Here is a 21945-nt window from a genome sequence, read left to right on the forward strand (position 1 = left end):
TTTGATTTGAAAGTGAGGTAGGTGCAGGGAGTATGAAGGGAGTAGTCCAGTAATTGCTTTATAAATGAAGGTGTACCAGTGAAGAAGCCTACGAGCTGACAGGGGAATCTGACATTTTTAAAGTGGACCTATTTGAACAGATTTATTCGATCAAGCACAGAAGTTAGGGTCCGTTCAGTTGATGCCCCCCCCCACCCCTCATTCAGCCACTCAAAATGTTTGCACATAACATGGTATCTGTCACTGTTGAGGGAATGTAAGCAGTACTTGTATCTATTGTTCATCTTCATCCAAAGTTATGTGACGATTGGGCCCAGATTCAAATAACCCAAATGTACCTTAAACAACCACTTAAAGAAGTTTCCTTCTTCAGCAGTTCCTGGGTCGTTCTGAAAACCTCCAGTTATTTAGCGGAGAAGCGACTCAAAGAAGAGGACACACTGGCGGTACAGTTAGAGTCATGTTTATTTACAGCAGAATCCTGAACGAGGAGGTAAAGAAGGGGAGAGGGCAGAGGAAGGGGATTAAAAGGAGACAAAGTGTTTTTAGATCAAGCGCTTCAGGATCCATGTTTCACTACACAGTTCTTAATTTATTTATTCACCATTTTTCTATACAGAATCCATTCAGCTGTAATATTGATGCACCAACAGAACTGGAATCCTCTGCTGGAGGGGAGAAGAGGTGGAAAGACAAAAAAAACAAAAAAAAAAAAACCTAAAAAAAACCTAAAGCACGAAAGAAACAACGGGGGTAAAAAGAAATCCATTTCTATAAAAAAGAAACATTTCTGTTATCACCATGATCGTCATCAATGATTTACTATGTATGTATATATACACACATATATGTATATATATGTATATAAATCTATATATTTTTTTGTCATGTCCATGAGGAGATGAGGAGGGGGTAGGGGGAGGGGGTCCTGGTTCCATGATGTCTGAATTCAGACGACTGCACTGAGCGGCCTGGAAGCTTCCAGGTCCTAATGTCAGTCAGAGCTGACCAATCGCAGTCTCTCTGACCTGCAGCCTTTGTCCCGCCCACTGATGCTGCGTCGTGTAAGGGGAGCTCTTAGGTCCAGTGCCTTAGTGTCGGCCCGCAGGGATTCAAAACCTGCAGTAGCCCTGTTGATTCAGTCTGAGAAATGATACACTGTACACTTAACATGCACGGCCAGATAGCATAAAAAAAGTAAAAAAAGAAAAAAAAGGAAGAAAAGAAACAAAAAACAAAAAAGCCAGCGAACTTCGTCGTCAGTACGTCTCTCTGACTCATCCACACATTTTTCCAGTATACATAAGATATTAACTGACGAGCACCATGAAAAAGTGGAAGGACAAGAAAAAAACAAAACAGACTGTCAGGGACCAAATGGTGACAGCAAGAACATCCTATAGGTAAGCTTTCATTTTCTGATTTCCATTCCTGAAGGGCGTAACTGATTCGCTCCTCTCCCTTAGGTCCAAACAGACTTTATGATGTTTCATCAAGCAAGCACACACACTGACACACACACACACACACACACGCACACACACGCACGCACGCACGCACACACACTAACACACCCCCAACCGTCCAACCAGTGAAAACCTTTTCAGTAACATGAATCTAACCACATCACATGTCCATCTTCAGGCTTCGAGTCCAAACTTTCACACAATAGTCAGGTCTCCATCAGCTGAGGTGAAACGCTGACATTTACAAAGATCAGATGAGATGTGCTTTTGTGCTGCTCGGCTGACTTTGTCAAAGAAACAAAACAACAACAACAACAACAACAACAACAGGTATCTTAATGCCTGGCATCACTTGTTAAAGCTGAAGTAAGATGTTTGCAGTGTTTCAAGGCTGAAAATACTTTTAAATTGAGGATTGGTGCGAGAGAAGCTCAGTTCCTAAATGCAACATGTTTGATGTGAATTCAGGATGTGAAGTAACATGGAATACCTTAAAATCAATTCATAAACATTCATTTATTTGGAAACAAAAACAAAAAAACTGTTTACATCTCCACTTGTCTGTAGAAAACTGATAAGTGACTCCTGTCTGTTTTTTCATGTTGTTGTAAATTTAGACAGAAAACATATCCAGCTCAAGGGAAACCTGACTATTGCTACTGTTTTTACCATATTCATTTCAAATTAAAAGCAAGTAAAACAAACCGTTCACTCATCGGCTCTCCCACACACACATGTACACACATTCACACAATGTATCACGAGGACAGGAAACTAACTTTTTCTTCCATCAGCCACCGATGCAGATGGGGTTTTTTTCCGCCCACAAAAAAAAAATAAAAAAATCCATCATCGACTTTTCAATTACACAAAGTTAACAAACCTTAGAAAAGAAATCTCGTAATGATGTTTGCTCGCCAGTCAATTTGAAACAGCCCAAACTTCACCAGAATTCAGCTGTTGGCTGACGTTAGTCTCCCACCCTGTTCATCATGCTCCCGAACACAAATATAAACTCAAGATACCGCAAATACACATATATACAAATAGAAGCAGCCCCTCAAACGCAGGGGGTGGCTTAACAATTTATAATGCATCATTTCTGTATATGCCAAGAATAAAACTTTTCTAAATAAAATACATAGTTATCTGTGAGGGTCGGAGATGGGGACAGCAGATGAGCAAAGGAAGAGGAGGAGGGTGGGAGCGCTAGGGAGGAGCTGTGGTGGAGGGATGATGAAGAAAGCAGGGGGGAGGGGGGGGGGGGTAAAGGGGGGAGAGACAGATGAGGGGGAAGACTCTTCTCTTTTCCTGTCGCTGCTACCGAGCACTGTCCTGTGCCGCCGCAACGCTCCACCTCTTCTCCTTTTGTTTTCAATCATTCCATAATAATAATATTAATGATAATAATGACCATGACAATGCTAAAAAAATATATATAAACCCCCAGCCACGTCTCACAACCCTAAGTCCACAAAATGGTGGGAGGCCTGGCCCTCAAGTTCATCTGAGTCGGTGACAAGCGGAGATGCAGCTAAATGAAAAAGACGCGGAGAAAGAAGGAAGAGGATAAGAGCGCTGACGAAGGAGGAAAGTCGCGAATGAGACGGACTATAGAAGAGAGGAAAACGGAAAAAAGAGAGGGAGGAGAGACAGAACAAAAACAGCAAAGGCAGGATGTGCTGTAATGAAGAGGAAATAAACAGAAAAGAGGAAACAGAGACGAAAAAGGGGGGGGGGAGGATGTAGAGACCAAACATGAGTCGTGTTTTGGGGCGTTGTGATCCACACTCTGGTGTCCTTCTGAGGGATTTTTTTTTTCACAGAAGATTGGCGGAAAGCATGAACAAGTGATGACAACACGGCCTCACTGTGAGTGCGCCCTCTCTCCTTCCCTCAAATTAAGGTAAAGGATCTGTAGTCCTCCCCGCGCTGCTCCTTGTGTATCCCAGGGTGCATCATACCTCAAGGAAGCGAGAGCTGCTGGTCTTGGTGTGGAAGGGCTCGGACCACATGCGCCGCAAATCCCCCTGTGGACCACAGACATCCGTTTGGACACGAGTCATGAGAGTGGAGTCAATCTTTTCTATATACAGCTTTAGCCAAGTTCCACTTTTTAGGGGTGAAAAAAAAAAAACAAGCTATCTACCTTTTTTTTTTTTTTTTTAACCTGTGGATGAAACTCTTTTTCTAAGTTAAAATTTTAAACTCTGAATAATGATTAACTCTTAGGTCATTAATTAATGGTTGTCTAAATGTAATCTCTTATGAGTCAACTGGCTCGCCTAAAAATGAGCTAAATTATGCAATCAGTATTAATATGAGTCACTTTCTGTTGCCGTACATAGAATATTTGTGGCAGTGGTGTGTTTTTCAGAAAGTGCCTAACTTACCGTCACAGACAGAACATTTTGATAACGTTACTTCAATAGGCACGCTGCATTTTTGAATAAGACTGAAGACCAAGTTAGTGTCACTGAGATGCAGTATATATCGCCTTTCCCTTCAAAGAACAGCAAAGAAGTCCGCTGTGAGTCCTTCTTTACAAGCGTTACATTTCTCATTACAATTTCAAAATGCAAGAAAATAGCTGACTTTTGCCAAAACACCATGGTTGTACTTTTATCTGCAGCTTGTGAGTGTTGGCCCCTGCAGCATACCTTCAGGTAGGCCATAGTGAGCAGAGGCAGCAGGGTGAAGGGCACCAGGTAGAGCAGAGCGGGCTGAGCAGCGCGATGGATCCTGGAGGCCACAGTGGCAGTAAGCAGACCTAATGACACAGAATTTTTTTTTTTTTTCTTTTTTATCTAATAAGGATTCTCAGACACCCTGAAACACTTTGACCCCTGAGATACACACACACACACACATTTCTGAAAGATTTAACTGAACCACCCAACAGCCTTCAAAGAACATCTGAAACATACATAACACAGAAACAAACCCTTCTCCTTTTCCATACGACTGTCCATTGATCGATCGATCGCTTACCCACAAAGTATCCGATGAGAGTGCAGTGGAAATAGGAGACTCGCTGCATGCGTCCGGACACGGGTCCTGGGACTTCCCCATTGGCTTGCTTTTTGTAGTTGTCATAACGCAGGACGAAGCATAACAGTAGCCCCGGCATCACGATGTCTCCTATTCCCAGCATGGAGAAGTGACTTCCTGTGGAGCTGCAGGGAAGGGGAAATAATTGGAAATGCGTTAATGTGGGAAAACCTGAAACCTTTCTGCACCAGCAGATTCAAAGCTTCAATGTCTGCAGACCAAAACTGTCCGTCTTACAGCCACTTTTCAAAAAGAAAAAAAAAAAAAGCACACTGAGGTATCCGCATGTTTAAAATCAGTCTCACCTAGGGAAGACCAATTTTCCAGGTAAGGAGAGGCGGGGGACGTCACGGCCCATCCCCGGCCCCAGGTGAAGCTTCCTGGACAGGACGTCTATGGGATTTTCAGCAGGTTGGGTGGCGACTTTGACCATCACATTACTGTTGAAGATGTAGGCTGAGAAGAACACCTGCAGGGGATCAAATCATGACCCGAAAGATTATTCACTGCTTTTGAGAAGTTGCAGATCAATGTATTTCCTAGTTACTGTTTCAGTTCTAGTTTAAATATCTCCTGACGTTCTGCTGCTTAAATCACAATAAAAAAAACAATAACTTCTCAAGCAGGCAAACTTATGAACGACTTTATTTAATAACAATTAATCTCATTTTCATCCATACAATGATTGTGAACATTAATTTGCAATGTCAGTGGGGTACAGCACTATATACTATACTTTACCACAAATCCCCGAACCAAGACAGTTTCTGTTGTAAGCCATTTTTCATATACATAATTAAATGAAGGAAAAGACACCCTGCAGTTCAATTGATTAAGTAGGTATTTACCACTAACTAAATAAGTGAAACATGCCCTCATATTAAAATCATCAGTCATGGGATATTGGTTCTTTGGACTTTGGGGGACACTTTGTGTTATGTGCTCAGAGCAGGCGCTGATCCAGAACAGCGACAAGGCCAGACATGTCTTACAGACCACATCTGAATCTACCAGACTCCAGGAACAACATCTAGACTTCTTTAATTTCTCGGGGGAAATTGTGATGTTCATCCGTGTTTGGCCCAGGGAGTCACTGGCTGTCCTTCCCAGCGTGCTCGCCTTGATTTATCTGGTTCATTTTTGTTTATGAAGGTTTCATTTTTGTAGGTAGCTCTCAGCACTAATGCTAACAAGACAGACTTGTTGCTGGAGAACATAACATGCTACGCTTCCTTCGTAGGTAATAATCCTGCTGGAAATGAATTATGAAATTGTGTATACATAGCAGGAACATTTTGCTGAACAACATTTGCAGATTGTTTTTTTTTTTTTTTTTTGGATGGGAGTGAATCTTACCCAGAACACGTCATAAATGAGCAGTCCGGACAGCAGCAGGCAGGACACCTTCAAACTGGGAAGCCGCACGAAGGCTATCATGGCGACACACAAGCCCATGGCTAAAGCTGCAGGCAGGGCAAAAAAGAAAAGAAACATCGACACTTAACGACACATCTCCCAACTTTCAGCAGAAATGAGCTGAAATAGAAGCGTCTGAACTGATTAATTAAGAAACATTAATTAATGTGCAACAAGGCCTAATTAATTATCCAAACTTTTCTGATGAAATCTCTTCGCTTACATCCTAATTCAGTGTGCACGAGAGGAAAACCAGCACGACACAAGATGCTATCCCTAATGCGTTGGAAGTGTTAATACAACTTCATGTTCAATACAACAGCTGCATCCAGATGTTTAAAGTAGAGTGTAAACTGTGCACAATAAGATGTCAGGCAGGCGTTTTATTCTTGGAATTGTTTTCTATTTCAAACAGTTTTATCTGTGCAGGTGGTTTGTATTTTTGATGATGAGATGTTGCTATTTGTCACGGCGCTGCTTTGTTCAACCAAACTGAGAAAAAGGCCTCTGGTGAAATCTTTCAATGATTGAAGTCAACTGGGTCAAATAAAAGAAGGGCGCACGCACCCACACACTCGTCTCTGCATTTTCAGAGATTTTCTAAAACACAATAGATCAGTTAGCTTAAAATCAAGTTGTGTTTATACTGCCGTTGACTAATTTTTCCCTACATTTGCATGAAGCACACAAGCGCATTAAAAGGATGAAAATAATGTTGCTAAATGCGTCAGATTGTGTGAGTCATGTCAAGTCTCTTCTTCCCCAGGAGGTGATGAAAACGCATTTTATTTCCTGACTTTAGTGAAGATTGGGAGCATCCACGTTAACCACTATGCTAACAGCGCTACAAACCAGGTTCAGTCTTCCTCTAATACCTGAGAGGGCATAAAGTGCTGATGTTTCGAACCTGCTGTACCTGTGTAATCGTCATTGTGAACAAGAAAAACAAAACACATCCTCCTAGACCCTCACGGTACACGAACTTCCGCTGAACTATTAACTGGTCATTCTGGAAAAATCTGGAAAACTTTGTCGCAAACACAGTGACACCAGAGTCATTACAGGTCGTCTTCATCATCTTCCTCTTACCGTCCATGAGAAGCCAGTGTCCAGTCAGTACCCAGATGAGCACTAACATGACGGAGAGGGAGAAGGACAGGAGCTCAGCCAGAGTGAAACGCCCACAGCAGCCGAAAGAAATCCTGCAAAAAGCCAATAACAAACCACACCGTTAATCCTGAATCACGCAGTAGAAGATCATGCCATACATGAGGGGCATGAATGCAGCATTGGCTATGGGGTGAGTTAGCATCAATCTGTAGGGAAGAGATTGATTTTCAGTGGAAACATGACAAATTATTCCCTTCTTGAGCTTCTTTTGGTCTCTTTACATGCTTTTCCACCTCCGACAGGACTAAAGAAGCAGTGACCTTGAATATAACCCAAGAAAACCAAAAGTTGTCTGGGCTGAATACAATGAGATCTGGCCAGCTTAGACACTTTATAGTGATTACACTTTAACAGGCTGTTTAAAATCCTATTTGGAATGTGAAAAGGGGATTGTAGATGCGTAAATAAATACGCAAAATAAAGCATAAGCAACTTTAGCTGTGAAGATAAAGAACTAACCACAGGAATTTTTGAAGCTTTAAACAAGTCACCTACTGTATGTTTAGCTGACATGTAACTTAGTATGACATTATTTTGTTTTGTTAACGCAGGTGACGGCAAAATTAGGCATAATCCAGAATTTGATTCATTTCTGGGACAATAGTCATTCAGGGTTCAGGGTCTAATCTTATCTTTCTTTTTTTACTATTTTACAGGGTTCCTGTTTTTGTCTTTTTTTTTTTAAGAGGCGTCAGGACAGAAAACAGACTCACTCGTATCTGCCTGCGCATGCAAGGAACGCACGCACGAGAGGGAGATAAAGAGAGAGAGACGATATACTGCGCTGCATGGAAATAAGTCCACAGATTTTGCAAACAATTTCTGAAACCGTGTCAACAGTTTGCTAATCTGTACTACTGACTTGTAAAGCGTGGTAACAAATTTGCAAACCGCTTTTTAATTTGTCTTTGCTGAGCCTTCGGGGGGCTCCGTGCAACACAACATAACTCCCGTTCAAAAAGTTTCTCTTGCCTCTCCATTATCACGACGAGGTGAGCCTCGTGTGAAGGCTTGTTATCAAGACACGGCGAAACCAAGAGAGAGCTGAATCATATCGGCAGCAAGCAAGCTGCAGAAAATGTTGAAACCGAGGCATGAGAAGCTTCAGTTATGACATGTACAAGAGCGCTGCACCTCCATCGATGCTTTAACTGGAGGGACTTAAGGACAGCCGACCTCACTCGCCCGCACGCTCTCTCTCTCTCTCTCTGGCAGCCGGCAATTTATGAATAAAAAAAAAAGTAGGAAATATGGGCTACTTGGGCAGCCGTAAATATATCTGGGCAGCCCGCACGAGTACCCTCTATGTGTGGTAAACACTGAGAGTGCAGCTTGATCTGAATGCAGAGGGAAACGGGAGCAAGTTAATCGCTGTCAGGCAGAAACGGGCAAATTGCATGTATGTGAGTCAAGATCGTGATTTTTCTTTTATGATTAATCATGCCGCCGTTCTACAGAGGAGGGCTTTATATTGGTTATTGAGTAGGTGGGTTATGTTGTTGGTGATCTTGTGTTCTTTAATACTGAAACAGGAGCCTAGTTGCTATTAAAATTGAAGAGTAAAAAAAAAAAAAAAAAAAGTAAAAAAAAACCAAAACTGAGTTTATCCAGAAAACAGAAAATCTTTTGCTTTTACTCTGAGTCGTTTCAAGCCTGGCAGACATATTCCATTTTAACTCTAGGAGAAGTGGATTCATGAAAATATGCTGAGTCACAGAGCTTTATAGATATTTGTAAACGGCATAAGAAGCAGCTTGAGCAACAACTCGCACTATTTAAAGACACAAAGAATCCACGTGGTTTCCTTACTTGTTCTGTGGGGAGCAGGGTCTGGTCAAATACTGGCACATTGGCAACAACAGGAATGCAAATGCAATTGTTGCAAGAACTGAGGAGAAAGAGAAAAAAAAACACACACAGAGAATTTAGAACTCCTGAAAGAGAAGTCCTGAAACACCTAGACATAATGTCCCAGCTTATCCTGTCAGCTTAATGGGGGGCAGCTTCTGTAATTAAAGCAGATAGGAGGCATTCCCTTGTGTGTGTGTGTGTAACTACTGACCAGAAATGATAACACCTTACTGTACAACTGAAGGGTTGTTGTGTTCACCTACCTGCAGTGCAGATTGTGAAGACCACTTGTACAGAGTCAAAGAAGAAGAACATGACTAGCAGAGACACGGAGGCTCCTATGGGCAGGAACAGGGCCTGTGTGGAGTCTATAGTCTGAATACCTGCAGAATGAGACAAACCACAAAGTGAGATGTATATAAACACAAAATAAGTGGAATCTTTTTTCCGCATTTTAAGGTATGGATACAACACTAACTGTTGTTTGTGTTACTGTTATTAAAAGCCCCTGTTGCTGTCGGGTTCCCGTCTTTATCCTTCTCCTGGTTCTCACAGTCCATGTTCAATGACCTGCAGGAGGAAGAGAGAGAGAAGAAATTCAGAAATCAGTAACAAAACCTAAAGAGCCTGCAAACTGTTGCTACGAGGAGAAGGATAGAGCACCAGCCTCACTCTACATCAGATGAATTATAGACCATGACTCCTCCTGATAAGTGGTGTTTTTATGTATAAAATATCTCTGCATGATCACAACGCTATTACTTACTAGGAAACCTGAATAAAGGCCATCATTATTGTGCTTTTCCCTGAAATTACAAGTCAAAATGTCTGCTGCTAAAAAACACATGACTGGAAACAACTTGTTTAGAATGCAAAGAATAGAAACATCACTGTGATCACGTTTGCATCTAAATGTTGTAAACATTTGAACAACATTCCCAGAAAAGATTTCTCCTTCCAGGACTTCTGTGTTAATATTGGGGGTTTGTCAAATTGATATTAAAACAGTTTGGGGCACTTCTTCACCCGTTGGGGGCTCTAAAACCACTGGAGAAGAAGAGGGGGCTGACAATGATCAAAAAAAACTTGAATGATGTTTCAGGGATCTAAGGGGGCCGTCAGGACAATCATGCTGCATCCCCCCCCGCCCCCCCCCCAACTGATTTCTTTCAGGGGGAAAAGGCTGCAAATGTTGCAAATAAAAACAAAAAGAAATGCAAGAGCCAAAAACAAACGCAACCACTGAAACCTGCTGTAAGTGAAAGAACATGCTTTCCAAAAGTTGAAACAGCTGTGTTGATAGCAAACGCCCTGCAAATACATGCTTGAGAAAGTGACATAGTGATGCATCGCGGAGAATCTATTACGCAGCGTTTTGTTTTTTTTGCAGTTGTTTGGCTTATTGCAGAATGTTCATTGAGTTGCAGTGCGTTTCCTTTTTTTTTTTTTTTTTTTTAGGTGTTTTATGCATCGTTTCTGAATTTGCAGCAACTTCCTCCTCGTGGAAGTGGTTTCGGCCCCAGCAGCATGATTGCCCTTCTTGTATATTATAATTTAACCCTTAAATTCTGAACATACGTTGTGTTAAGTTTCCCTGTGTACTAGGGATGTGGTGGGTTAGTGGGTTAAACTAATAAACCAGGCACCCACTGGCGAGGATTTAAATCAGGCACCCACTGGCGAGGGTGCCTGATTTAAATCTGTTAAACTAATGATGAATATTTGTATCAATCCTGGCTCGCTATGCCTGTCGAATGCTATGTCTAAACTATAATGCTGCTGCTAGCCGGGGCCGTAGCTCCAATTAATAGCTACTCTGTCATACTGCTCTACACCACCTAGTAAATGGAGATTAACTGCTGTGTCAGGTTATACTGGGATATGATCACTGAACTAAAGCAATGCATAAGCACATGTATGATCCTGCTGACGCTGTGATCCTGAGTTTTCCTTTGTTTAATACATTCTGCACAACTTTTAGGATTTAACTTTTTATTTAACCAGTTTTATAAATTAGCTGCTAGTTCCATCCCTACTGTATACATCTGATTCAGTCTGCTGTCACATTCGAGTACCCTATCTAATAAACATGAAAAACCTACTTTGTGTAGTTATGTAAATATGTTATATACAAATGTTAGCTGCCTCTCCCTTTACCTGTAATTGAATGGTTTGTAGATGGGCACTGGTTTGATATCAGTGAATCGTCTCTTCCTCATCCACTTTAAACTAATAGACATTTTTTCATTTTTGTGACTGAATTGAACATTAAACCGTCTCTTGTCAAGTCTTTGAACCTAATCCCGATTCTATATTTGGTCTCTGTCTCTAACCATGTTTGGTTCTTGCTGTTTAGACATTTCTTTTCCTGTTTCGTTCTGACAGTCGGCTTCAACTTTGCGTAATTGGTCCTAAGACTGAAGCATTCCAAAAATGAAGAAACAAAACAAACCATAGTTCAGTTAAACCACTGAGTCTGGACCCAATGAGGATGGTGTTAAAGGTCTATGAGCTACATGCCTCGTACTGTATATCATGGTTAACGGGCATGGCCTGTCTTAGCTATCCGTTGCATTTAAAGCTGTATGGATGCTATGAGACTGCTTAGATAAGGTAGGTACTTGAGAAAACCATAAATATCATTTAGTCTACTGTTTCTGAATGAAGAGAAAAATGTTATTTGGGAAGATATGATGTCATTGGATCACAGCATGGACCAGGGTGCTTGTCTAGACTTAGGGCTGTATCAGAGGAATTTACTGTCACTAGTATTGTTTATCTCAACAACTCTAATAATAATTCAAAAAATCTTAAAACTGGTTGCCCACATCTTCATACAGAAAAAATGTATCATAGAGACCCCTGATTGCTTCTGCATCTTAATCCAATAAGTGATTGATGGGTAAAACATAACAGCCTGTCTTTTCAGCCACAGACTCAAACTCTATGATTCCATTTACTGGATCATAGGAGTCCTCTAAAACACGTTTGTTTTGGTCAATATCCTAATGCAACTAAGACCATCCAAACATCATTAGCTGGAGATTCTTCTGATGCACAAAATGCAACAAAATCACATTACACCATCTGCTCCCTCGGCCCACTTGGACAGTGAAAGAGCCTAAAACTGCTGCAACAAGTGTTTTCATCACATTTATCCAAATAAGTTTTGTACAAGATGGAAATCATAAAATGGGTCATTACATCACAAAACGACCAATAAGCCCATACGTACGAACACAAACAAATATCTTGATATTTTGAGGGATTTTGCTGATAAATATTAAAGCATTTTAAACTAGGCTTGGCAGGGTGCAACTTGGGTCCAGAGTAGTAAAAAGTTGTATGAAACCATTTCTCCCGACCACTTGAATTGACACCTCATCTTTGCAATGTTAATTGTGAATGTGTTTGTCATTTCTTCACAACTGTTGCCTTTCTTGCTGAATGACTCTGCCAAAGTTTGCAGAGGTTTTTTTTTTAATATTTCGCAGGTACCTGAGATTCTCACTCCCCTTTCTTTCATATTCTGTGGTTAATTCATTCATTAATTAATTTGCTGATGATGAAAGACATTAGTTGTTGAGCTGTCTGATGGCTGTCTTTAACGGCAACCGCCTCCCGACAAAGTCTTTTAGGTAACATGCGTCTTTAAGAAGCCAAACCACCTCCATGAGACTGAGGAGGATCTACATCTAGCATCTAAATCTAGCAATGTTGATTAAGACATTGGTGGTTTTTGTGAATCTTCTTCTGGCGCCGTTTACTCATTTTTACCTTCAGCCATTCAGGCAGCTACACTAGCTTAGCTTGTTGCGATGCTTGGACACTTGCATGTGTTCTCTTTGTGCATGTGCATTAGTTGCTGTCCTACTTGGCTTGATGATACGCAGTGAATGTGTGTGGAATCTCTCGCAAAATGAGTGACATACTCAATATTGTCATTTCACACATCGTTAAAACAACTATTAAAAGGTATAATCTTAAACCATATCTGACACTCTATATCTTTATAAAACACAACCACATCTTTCAGTACTCACCTGAAGCTGCCGTAGACAATGAGGAGGATGGAGATGAGGAAGGTGGACACCTGGCTGGAGTCAACTAGGGAGTACGCCCTGTAATCGAGAGAGGGAGAGAGGGAGAGAGAGAGAGAGAGGGAGACTCTGTAATTAATCCAGTTAAAAAAAAAACTATTTTCGTATTCACCGTAACATTTTAGACAAAGCACAGTGTTTCTGCTGTTAGACCGAAAACAGTTTCCATAACAACTATCTTCATACTGACATCACACTCATTAGCTTGAACTGGTTTACTGTTTCCTTATACGACTTTAAACATCAAGAAGCAAGACACTAAATCCCCCCTTGAATACTTCAATAATTCTAAGAGGACTTGAACTGCTTACTGAACAGATGTTTCCTCATTTTTCAGCTCTGAACATCTTAAGGTGTTCCAGTCGGCTAACTTTGATCTGACATATTTTACCGCCAAAAGACTTATTTTAGACCACACCGCTGATTCATGACAAGCTAAGATGAAACACATTTGTTGTGTGAATTCAATCCCGACCTGATGTGCTTCCTAAGACTTCCTGTTATCCAGCTGATCAGTTAAATTTCAACGTGTAATTTAATGTTGGATAAGCTTCTCTGAACCGTTTTAAAAAGAGAAAAAAAACCCGGCCCTCAGCGATCTCACTCTGCATGGTGCATTTCAAAGCGGAATGAGGAGGTTACATCTCTTATTTCTAAAACAGCATCTACATGTCTGCTTAGGAACACCAGCAATAAGTCTTATCAGAATATACAGCGCTAAAATGAACGAGTTATTATGGGGTCAACATCAGAAAAGAGATGTTTTTATCTCATACTAACGCTGGATATGTTTCTGAAAACAACTCAGATACATGGATTGGATTATGATAGGGCACATCTAGGCAATTCACTTCTATGTCAACATGAACATGCGTGTACAACATCAGCAGCGTTTGCAGAAGCCAATGCCATACAAATACAAGAACAACCATGTGGTCTTTAAACACAGTGAAGTATACAGCTTATTAATATCACTGTACTGAGTAATTACCAACACTTAAAGTATCGAGAAAAAATATGCCGAACAACGCAGATAAGTGAACATATTACTATTTTCAAATAGTTGCTTTTAGCCCCTTTCACACACTGCCCTGCTGAAAACTAGAACATGTGATGATGCGCGCTCGGAGCCGACCGTTTCCAGCAGAAACTTTTATGATCGTGATCACTCTTCTTCTAAAACGCTCATGTACTTTTAAAACAGTCAATTGATTATCTTGCCTCTCAGTTGAGGTCCAGCTGCAGCTTAATCAGCCTTTGAGGACAAAGCTGTAATTGAGACTCTTACCAGCCTCAAAGTAATAAACTAAAATCACAGAAATACTATTTAAACTGTTTGAGGCAAAGAGCATGTCAGTATTTATTTTAATAGTTGAAACATTTCCCTTCATAAAATAGCCTCTAGACTATAAGCCTTGATTATATTGTTATACACCATTACATCATGCTGCTGGGTAAAATAAAGTGGCTGGTAGATTTTTGAATTTACCAGCCACAGTGGAAGGTAGTAAAAAAAAAAAAAATTCCAGCCCTGATGGCTGCACAGTTTTCACTGAACAAAACAAGGTGTAGGGTGCGCACATTCAAAGAAAACGTTCACAGGTCCTGGATCATAAAATTTTAACTGAAGGCAAGAATTAAAAAAAGGGATTTGCACACTGCGTTACAGGCTCCCATCATCTTTAATCGCAAAGGAAATATTTCTATCTCACTTTTATATATTCTTGCAATGTTTCACAACCTATCTGTATATAAACCACACATTTGTGAAAAAACAAGCATTCCCCTGTAATGTCAGGCTAGGATTAAGAACTATAAGATGCATATAGCACTCATTGATAATGAACAGATCTAAGGGGAATCTGCCGTATAAAGGTAACTTTAACTTTTGATACTAATATCACTGTAGTCTAAAGTTTCAGATAAAAACATTTTTTTTATTTCCAGTGGCATAAAGAAAGCAAAAACACAAACAACATCCTACATGAAGTTAACACATTTTCCAATCACCACACAACACACGGAGCCTGCTTGCAAGGAGCAAGAAGAAAATGCTGCCGTTATCACGGAGCTGAATGTATTCTGCTCCCCGGGGATCAGTGGGCCTCATAATTAAACACAACAAAAGCAGCCAAGAAATGAAAGTCAAACAATTCGATAGTAAAATAAGAATTGCAAATTGTGTTGCATTTAAAAAAAAAAAAAAAAAGAACAGGGGGGGAAAAGCAGGCGATCGATTTTTGAAAATTCAATAACGCAAATGTGATCCATTCAGTTCAAGGCGCATTGGAAACTGTCAGCAGAGGACAGAGGTCTCGGCTAACAACACTGGAAAGGTCTTTAACATTTTGATCAGACCTGATGATGTTATTTAAGAGCCTATGACTCACCTGTAGTTCAGGAAATAAGAAGCAAGTAGTTATAGGTTAAAAAAAACTTTAGAAAACGTATAATTTGAGCAGAACACGTGGATAACACTTTTTTTCTTTTAGTTCATTGGTTAAACTTTTCCTAGTCTTTCTTAAGCTTTTTAAGTTTTACATCTTATTCCCAGACATCATAAAATACTTTAAATATTCTCTATCAAACACTACGACATTGTAATAGGTGTTTATTAAAGCACATTGAAGGCTAAATATGTAATGAAAACTGTTCTGAAGCATAACTGGTACCGTCTTTTCTTTATGACACATTAGCATGAAGGGATAGATGCAGATATCTTTAAATATAAATTCACTAGAGTAACATGGCACAAAGGGATAATTGAATTTTCACTGTTCCACTCTTAATGCATCTTGACCTACATCCTGACTGGACACAATAAAGGGGAGGTAATGAGGGTTATCATAATGCACATCTTCAGCTCAGAGTGCTGTTAACTTCAGACTGCAGATCAAAATGGATAAACTCCTTATCGAGCTTCTTTGTAATCCATTAAACAAATATATTGTCTGGCCTCTAATGAAACAAAGATCTATGATTATAAGGCACAGGTGTCCTAAAACATCTGCATAAAGACATCCAGATGCATGAAGACTGATGCTGGCTCCGATATGAATGAGTTTTGGCCTTGACACAGTTTAGCCGTAACATGCAACCTAATAATGCCGGTTTTCCCTTTTCTAGAACGAAGACAAGGCTGGCATTGTGGCGAGTCGGCTTTTAGTTTGGTGGTTCACATTTGACCCGAATCCTGACCTGTCTGTCTGCTGTCAAACTCTCAGCGACACAGACGCTGTTACAAATGAAAACATTAACAGCGACTGCAAGAAGGTTCATATTTGTCACTGCTCCATCCATGAAGAGGCATTGAAAATGGTACTTAGTCTGCATTATAGCTCCACCAAGTGTCATCAGTGTCTTAAAAGGCACCAAAACATCTACGAACATCCATCAGCTACCAGCATCATTAAAGCCAGATAATCCAATTCAACCAAAGGAAGACAATAACACTGTCTGATACTGTGTCACTGCTACGACTCTATTTTGCCATCTAGTGCACTACACTGACCATTATACATTACCAGAAAAACCTCAAGAATGGAATCTAAAGAATCAGTTTCCATGGCATGTCTCAGTAGTTTGCAAGCCTAATAATCCCACAATGCAAAGCAGGGTTTGACATTATAAATGGCCTGGACACACAATTAAAAGACTCCAGACCAGCTGATTGCATGTCCTACTGGCCAGCTCAGGTCTGTTAAAATACTGCCCTTAATTAAAAAAAAAAATAACAGTGGACACAGGATTTATCATTTTCTTGTGTTACCAGTGATTTGTCAGTGATTCTCGTGAGATCATCTTGAATATTACATCTACAGCATCACCGTTTCATAAACGCGCGTGTCATAGAAGTGAAGTTGTAGGCGGCTGCCTTTCAACTGTCCCTCCCGCGAGCTCGCTTACTACAGCAAGATTGTAGACTCACACACAGATTGTAGTGCAGGTTTTCTCTCATAAACTAGTATGGTTAAATGTTTGGTTTGTTTAGGTTGAGTGGAAGAATGTAAAAAACAGAAGAGAGAGAAAGTTCCCGCCACACCGGGGAGACTGCTGGAGTTGGCTGGAACTCGATGCAGACTGAAGAGTCTTCAGCCATATCTACCAATCAATGCTGACATCTGCAGACAAGTCAGATGAGTACAGAGAAGTAGCACCGATTGTGAAATCAGGGCTGATACCGGTGTTTGAAATAACAACTAAGGTGATTGCCAACTCTACCTAAGATATACCTATGTTTGTTTTATCACTCCCACAATGCCACCATTTTCTCTCATGTTTGACAATGAAACAAGTCAGAGATGGTTCAACAGATTACTTCATCTACCCAATTAAAAAAACTCTTGAATCTCTGAATCAGTAGTTAGGTGTACTAGATGCCAGCATTACATTTCCTTAACAAATAAAACAAACAAATAAACATCGGTTCATGCCGCATTATTTGCGCGATGTTCAGATGTCTCTCAACAGGGCCAATACCAGCTGATACCATTTTTAAACCAAAGCATTGGCAAATCCCTGCAGGAAAGACAAACAAGGCAGTGTTGCTCAGGTAATGGTGTATGAAGTGTGAGAAGAACTCAATGAATCATAAACGGTTTTGAATCAATGACTTTTGCATCAGATCGGTTCATTTTGTTTATTTCAAGAATAACATTTTGAATTTTTTTCTGAATCAAAGTGATGTTCCTGGGAAGGGGATAACAATGGGCGGGGGGGGGGGGGGGGGGTCTATTATATTCACACAGGGCAAGTAAGGCCCTGTTTACATGCCAATTATTTAATTCAACTTATCAAATCAACAACATTTCAGTCGCTTTGTAAACTGGGACAAGGATGTTTCTCTGAAAACTTCTCTGAAAGGTTCGAGTCAATAGCCATGTAGAGGAAGTGGACTACAACAACAATGGAGTCCTGAGTAGATAAACTTTTAAGAGATTGAAGCTCAGCTAAGAAAGACCTGGTTTTGATCTGTCTTGGTTTTAATTAAGATTTTGAAAAGTGATTTGGTCTTATAGTTTTTCAAATCAATATTTAACTTGTTACTTTAAAGAATAATACTTACTCCAATATAGGAATAGAGATGATCCTTTGAAATACTGATATATTGCTTTCAGCAAGTTACAGAAGTTTTGTTTGCATTTCAGCACTCAGTTTCCAGTATTGTGGGGCTGATGTTTCAACTCTTGCAGTCATGGTGTTAACAGTTTGATGTGTTGCACTCTGTCAGATTGATCAGCATCTTTGGATATCTGTCAAACAGCAACAAGAAAATCCCAAAGAGACAGGAAAAAAATGTGTCATTCCAAAGTTTTACCAAAGTACAACACTAAGTTTATTTAAGTTTATCTTTTTAGATAGATAGATAGGATAGTGGATAGAGTCAGATATAAGGGAGAGAGAGGAATAACATGCGGGAAAGGAGCCAGAGGTCGGATTCGAAACCAGGCCGCCCGTTTGGAGGACTAAAGTCTCCGTACATGGGGCGCGCACTAACCGCTAGGCTACTGGCCCCCCACTAAGTCATTAAACTACAAAAAAAAAAAACATACAACTGCACTGTTCTTATCTCATTTAGGGGAATCTCATCACAGCCTAAAAATGGGACTTTGGTTGGACTGTATTGTACAATGTGATATTGCTGAATTTACTGCTCTATAGAGTAAATTATTGAGTGGTTGTTATGTTGAGAATAGAACATGAGAGAAGGAAAGACACAGCTTTTGTACACAGAGGCTTCAAAGTGGCAGAAACACAGATACTGCACACAGGAAAACCACATACGCAGGGGGACAGTCATGATGACATGATCCTTAACACACAGTGACTGACACTCAAGAGTACATGATTAAAAATCAAAACCATTGAGCCGATTCAACATCCATAAAAGTTTCTACTATTGACCTCTGCACTATCTTCATCAGCAAACAGCGTTCTGAAACTACAGAATAAAAAAAGAGCCAGACTGATAAACAGCTGATAGGCATGTTTTAACAGTGTCAATCAGAAAAATCAATCAATCAAAATAAAAATGGAAATAGTATGAAATGCATTAATAAGAAAATGGAAAATAACTAAAATCATGTATTTTGGTTAGTTCAGAAAAAGTCAGTTAATTTGCTAACACAGTTAAGGTGCTATTCTTCATTTGCAGAATTATTAGACCCTGCAGCCAAAATCAGCCTTTCTCTGCTGGCATGCAGTGAACACTGTTTCCGTTCTTCCAAACACCGACAGAGACAACAGCCCATGAATAAAAAATATTCGGCGCTCTGAATCATTTTTCATTCTGGTGCGCATGTCACACAGGAATTCACAGTTTTCATTATGATGCTGGGGAGGTGGGGGGGGGAGACTGTCCCCCCACCTCTTTCATTCATTGAGCGGCACAGAATCGACTACAGGGTGTCTGGGAGAGGGGAGGGGTAACATGTAGTTCAGTGTGAAAACAGGACACCAGCACAATACTGCATCATGTTGACCAGGGAACATTTGTTTAAAACAGGCCTTTGCTTAATGACTGAAAAACACACTCAGCAGGCATCGTCTTTGCAGATTGGTCACAGTACAAAGAAGTTGGGTATACCTGACTCAAGATGTAGGTCGTTGATTATGGCAAACAATAAAGCCCACCCAAATATGACACCCTATTGAGGCAAATGTTGTCTTAAATGGGCTAAAAGTTCTCCAACTACTTGGCCTGGAGCATTAAGAAAGTGATAAAGAAAGTGACCTTGTTCTCTTGCACACAGATGCTAATGATGTCACTGCCTCTCTGTCAACACAGCAAGCAGATACACAGCTATAGTTTCATCCACCACAGACCTAATTCATATTCTAGCATCGAACTACTTCGTCTGAATTCTGCGCACAGAAAGCCTGTAGAACATGGGTGAGATAGATGAATGGAACATTTAAAAACAAAATACAATCCCGGACTGTTGAGGGCTGGACGGCGGCCCAAAGTGCCATAAGACGTCCTTGTTCGCTGACAGACTAGGTTTTCAATAACACAATTCCAATACCGTCCACCGTCAAGCCAGTTGCATGCATGACTTGACCACTAAGGGCCAGTTCAACGGGCCACAATGGCCACTTTTTGCAAACGCTGCCCTTGTGCGGCGTGGATATTTCAGATTGACCTCACAGAAATATCAAACTCATGTCTCAAGTATCTCAAACTGGAAAAAAAAAAAGAAACACTGTGAGCTCTGAGCATATTCACTCCACCACTTCATCAGCTTAAAAGAAGCTACTACATAAAGTTGCTGCTCGACCTGGAATTATCATAAATCTGCCTCCGCTTTCTCATCCAATTATGCATGTAATGGTTACATCATTCAGGAACAAGAATGTCATTTGTGATCAACAGTGACCTTTTTTTGCCTACATGAAAATAAAGAACAGCTCCCCTTCATTGCTGCAACTGTGAGTGTTTACACCAAGCTGTGGCATTTTCCCTTTGTTATAATGGCTGTTGATAAGAGATCGAAGTAATAATGGGTGGAAGTGGTAAACACAGAGGGCATGTGAGGGTTTTTTTCTTTTCTGTGTGATGTTAGAGCAACACAGTAAGAGTCACCAGAACGCCCTGCAGCACAATGTCTTTGGAAGACTTTTAGGAAAAGAAATCTAAAGCAGCTGCTGGTCATACTTATCAAGACTGAGGTCTCGCTCCAATCTTTTTTTTGTACAGCACATGAACCCAATGTGGGAAGAATCAAAGCCTCAAAATTCACAATGCATTAGATGACCGTCTCTCAAATTAAGCTATGTAGGCTTTAAATCCTGAAGACAAGTAGTAATGTAAGCAACAGTTGAGGTCTCTGTCATATTCAAAAAGGTCAATGGGTTTCTAAAGTGAGAAAACAGCATCATTGGTTGTGTCGAGATACTGTGTATAACGGAAACCGAAGAGCGAGAAGCTGCCTTGCTGTAATTTCTGATATTTGAAGTGCCAGAGATTCTCATTACGAAAGACTACAAAGGCTTCTTAACACCAGATATTTACTGTTATTTAGGTTCATCTGCTCATCATGAATGTGCAGGGGTCAACGTTTAAACAAAGTCATCAGATATCTGTAAAAAAACAACAACATACTTTTCAATATCTTTCTTTTCACCACAAAAGAGAAAATACAGGAAATGTCACCTGTTGCACTCAGAGTATGTCATGCACAGAGTCCAGGAATAATACTGACGCCTTTATATGAACTACAAAAACAAACCAGATCATCAGCGAGAGCACCGATTATTTCTACATTGTATTTTGAATGCCTCTCACAGATGTCAATGGGTCCATCTTAGACAAGGCAATTAAGAGCACAGTGACAAAAAAACATTTGTTTATCATTTCCAGGCCAAAGATTCACAGCAAGTGAATTATTTGACAATGAAAATAAAAGCAGGATGAGATTCATAAAACACTACTTGCACTTACATTTCCTTACAGTAAGTGCATTTGCTTTTAGTGAATCTAAAAACCCATCCTTCTTCTACACAATGTTTTTTTTTTTTTATTAGTTGGGTTTTATTTTGCAACATCTACATATATACAGTACTACATGTGGATGTACTTATTATACATGTTAGGTGTAACTGAGTTTAACTCTAATGGGCCTAGGTACTGCTAGGATAATGTTGTGTTACCAGATGCCTACTTTAAGCATCTAGGCAACATTATCTGAGACAACAGCTACATTGCCTAAACTTTTAAAAACCCGTAAAACACAGACTCTGCATGCACAGCAGTCAGTTCACTATGTGCTCTGGTGGAGGGTTGCGTCAGACAGACATTACAGGTATGTCAGTTTGAGATAATTTACAATATTTCTGCCAATGCCAGACCACTATACTGTGAAGCCCTAGTTTGAAATGTTACCTACTTTGTG

At 40.2% G+C, this 21945-nt stretch overlaps 1 protein-coding gene across 2 annotated transcripts in view; it reads right to left on the reverse strand.

Annotated features, from left to right (window-relative positions):
- Positions 1–447: 447 nt before the first annotated feature.
- The window catches only part of sppl3 (signal peptide peptidase 3), a 28537-nt gene continuing 7039 nt past the window's right edge, over positions 448–21945 (reverse strand). Inside the window, exons 2-11 of one of the 2 annotated variants that reach the window (XM_061060807.1) lie at positions 12998–13075; positions 9448–9524; positions 9218–9337; positions 8913–8991; positions 7023–7135; positions 5874–5980; positions 4823–4986; positions 4458–4642; positions 4127–4236; positions 448–3496 (exon numbers count right to left, since the gene is read on the reverse strand). In XM_061060807.1, coding sequence (XP_060916790.1) covers positions 3425–3496; positions 4127–4236; positions 4458–4642; positions 4823–4986; positions 5874–5980; positions 7023–7135; positions 8913–8991; positions 9218–9337; positions 9448–9524; positions 12998–13075 — 1105 coding nt within the window. In that variant the 3' untranslated portion in view covers positions 448–3424. Of the gene's footprint in view, positions 3497–4126; positions 4237–4457; positions 4643–4822; positions 4987–5873; positions 5981–7022; positions 7136–8912; positions 8992–9217; positions 9338–9432; positions 9525–12997; positions 13076–21945 lie in introns of both variants that reach the window. The other variant, XM_061060806.1, reaches the window with a different exon arrangement.

Source organism: Labrus mixtus, chromosome 17 (genome assembly GCF_963584025.1).
Source record: "Labrus mixtus chromosome 17, fLabMix1.1, whole genome shotgun sequence".
NCBI classification, from domain to species: domain Eukaryota; kingdom Metazoa; phylum Chordata; class Actinopteri; order Labriformes; family Labridae; genus Labrus; species Labrus mixtus.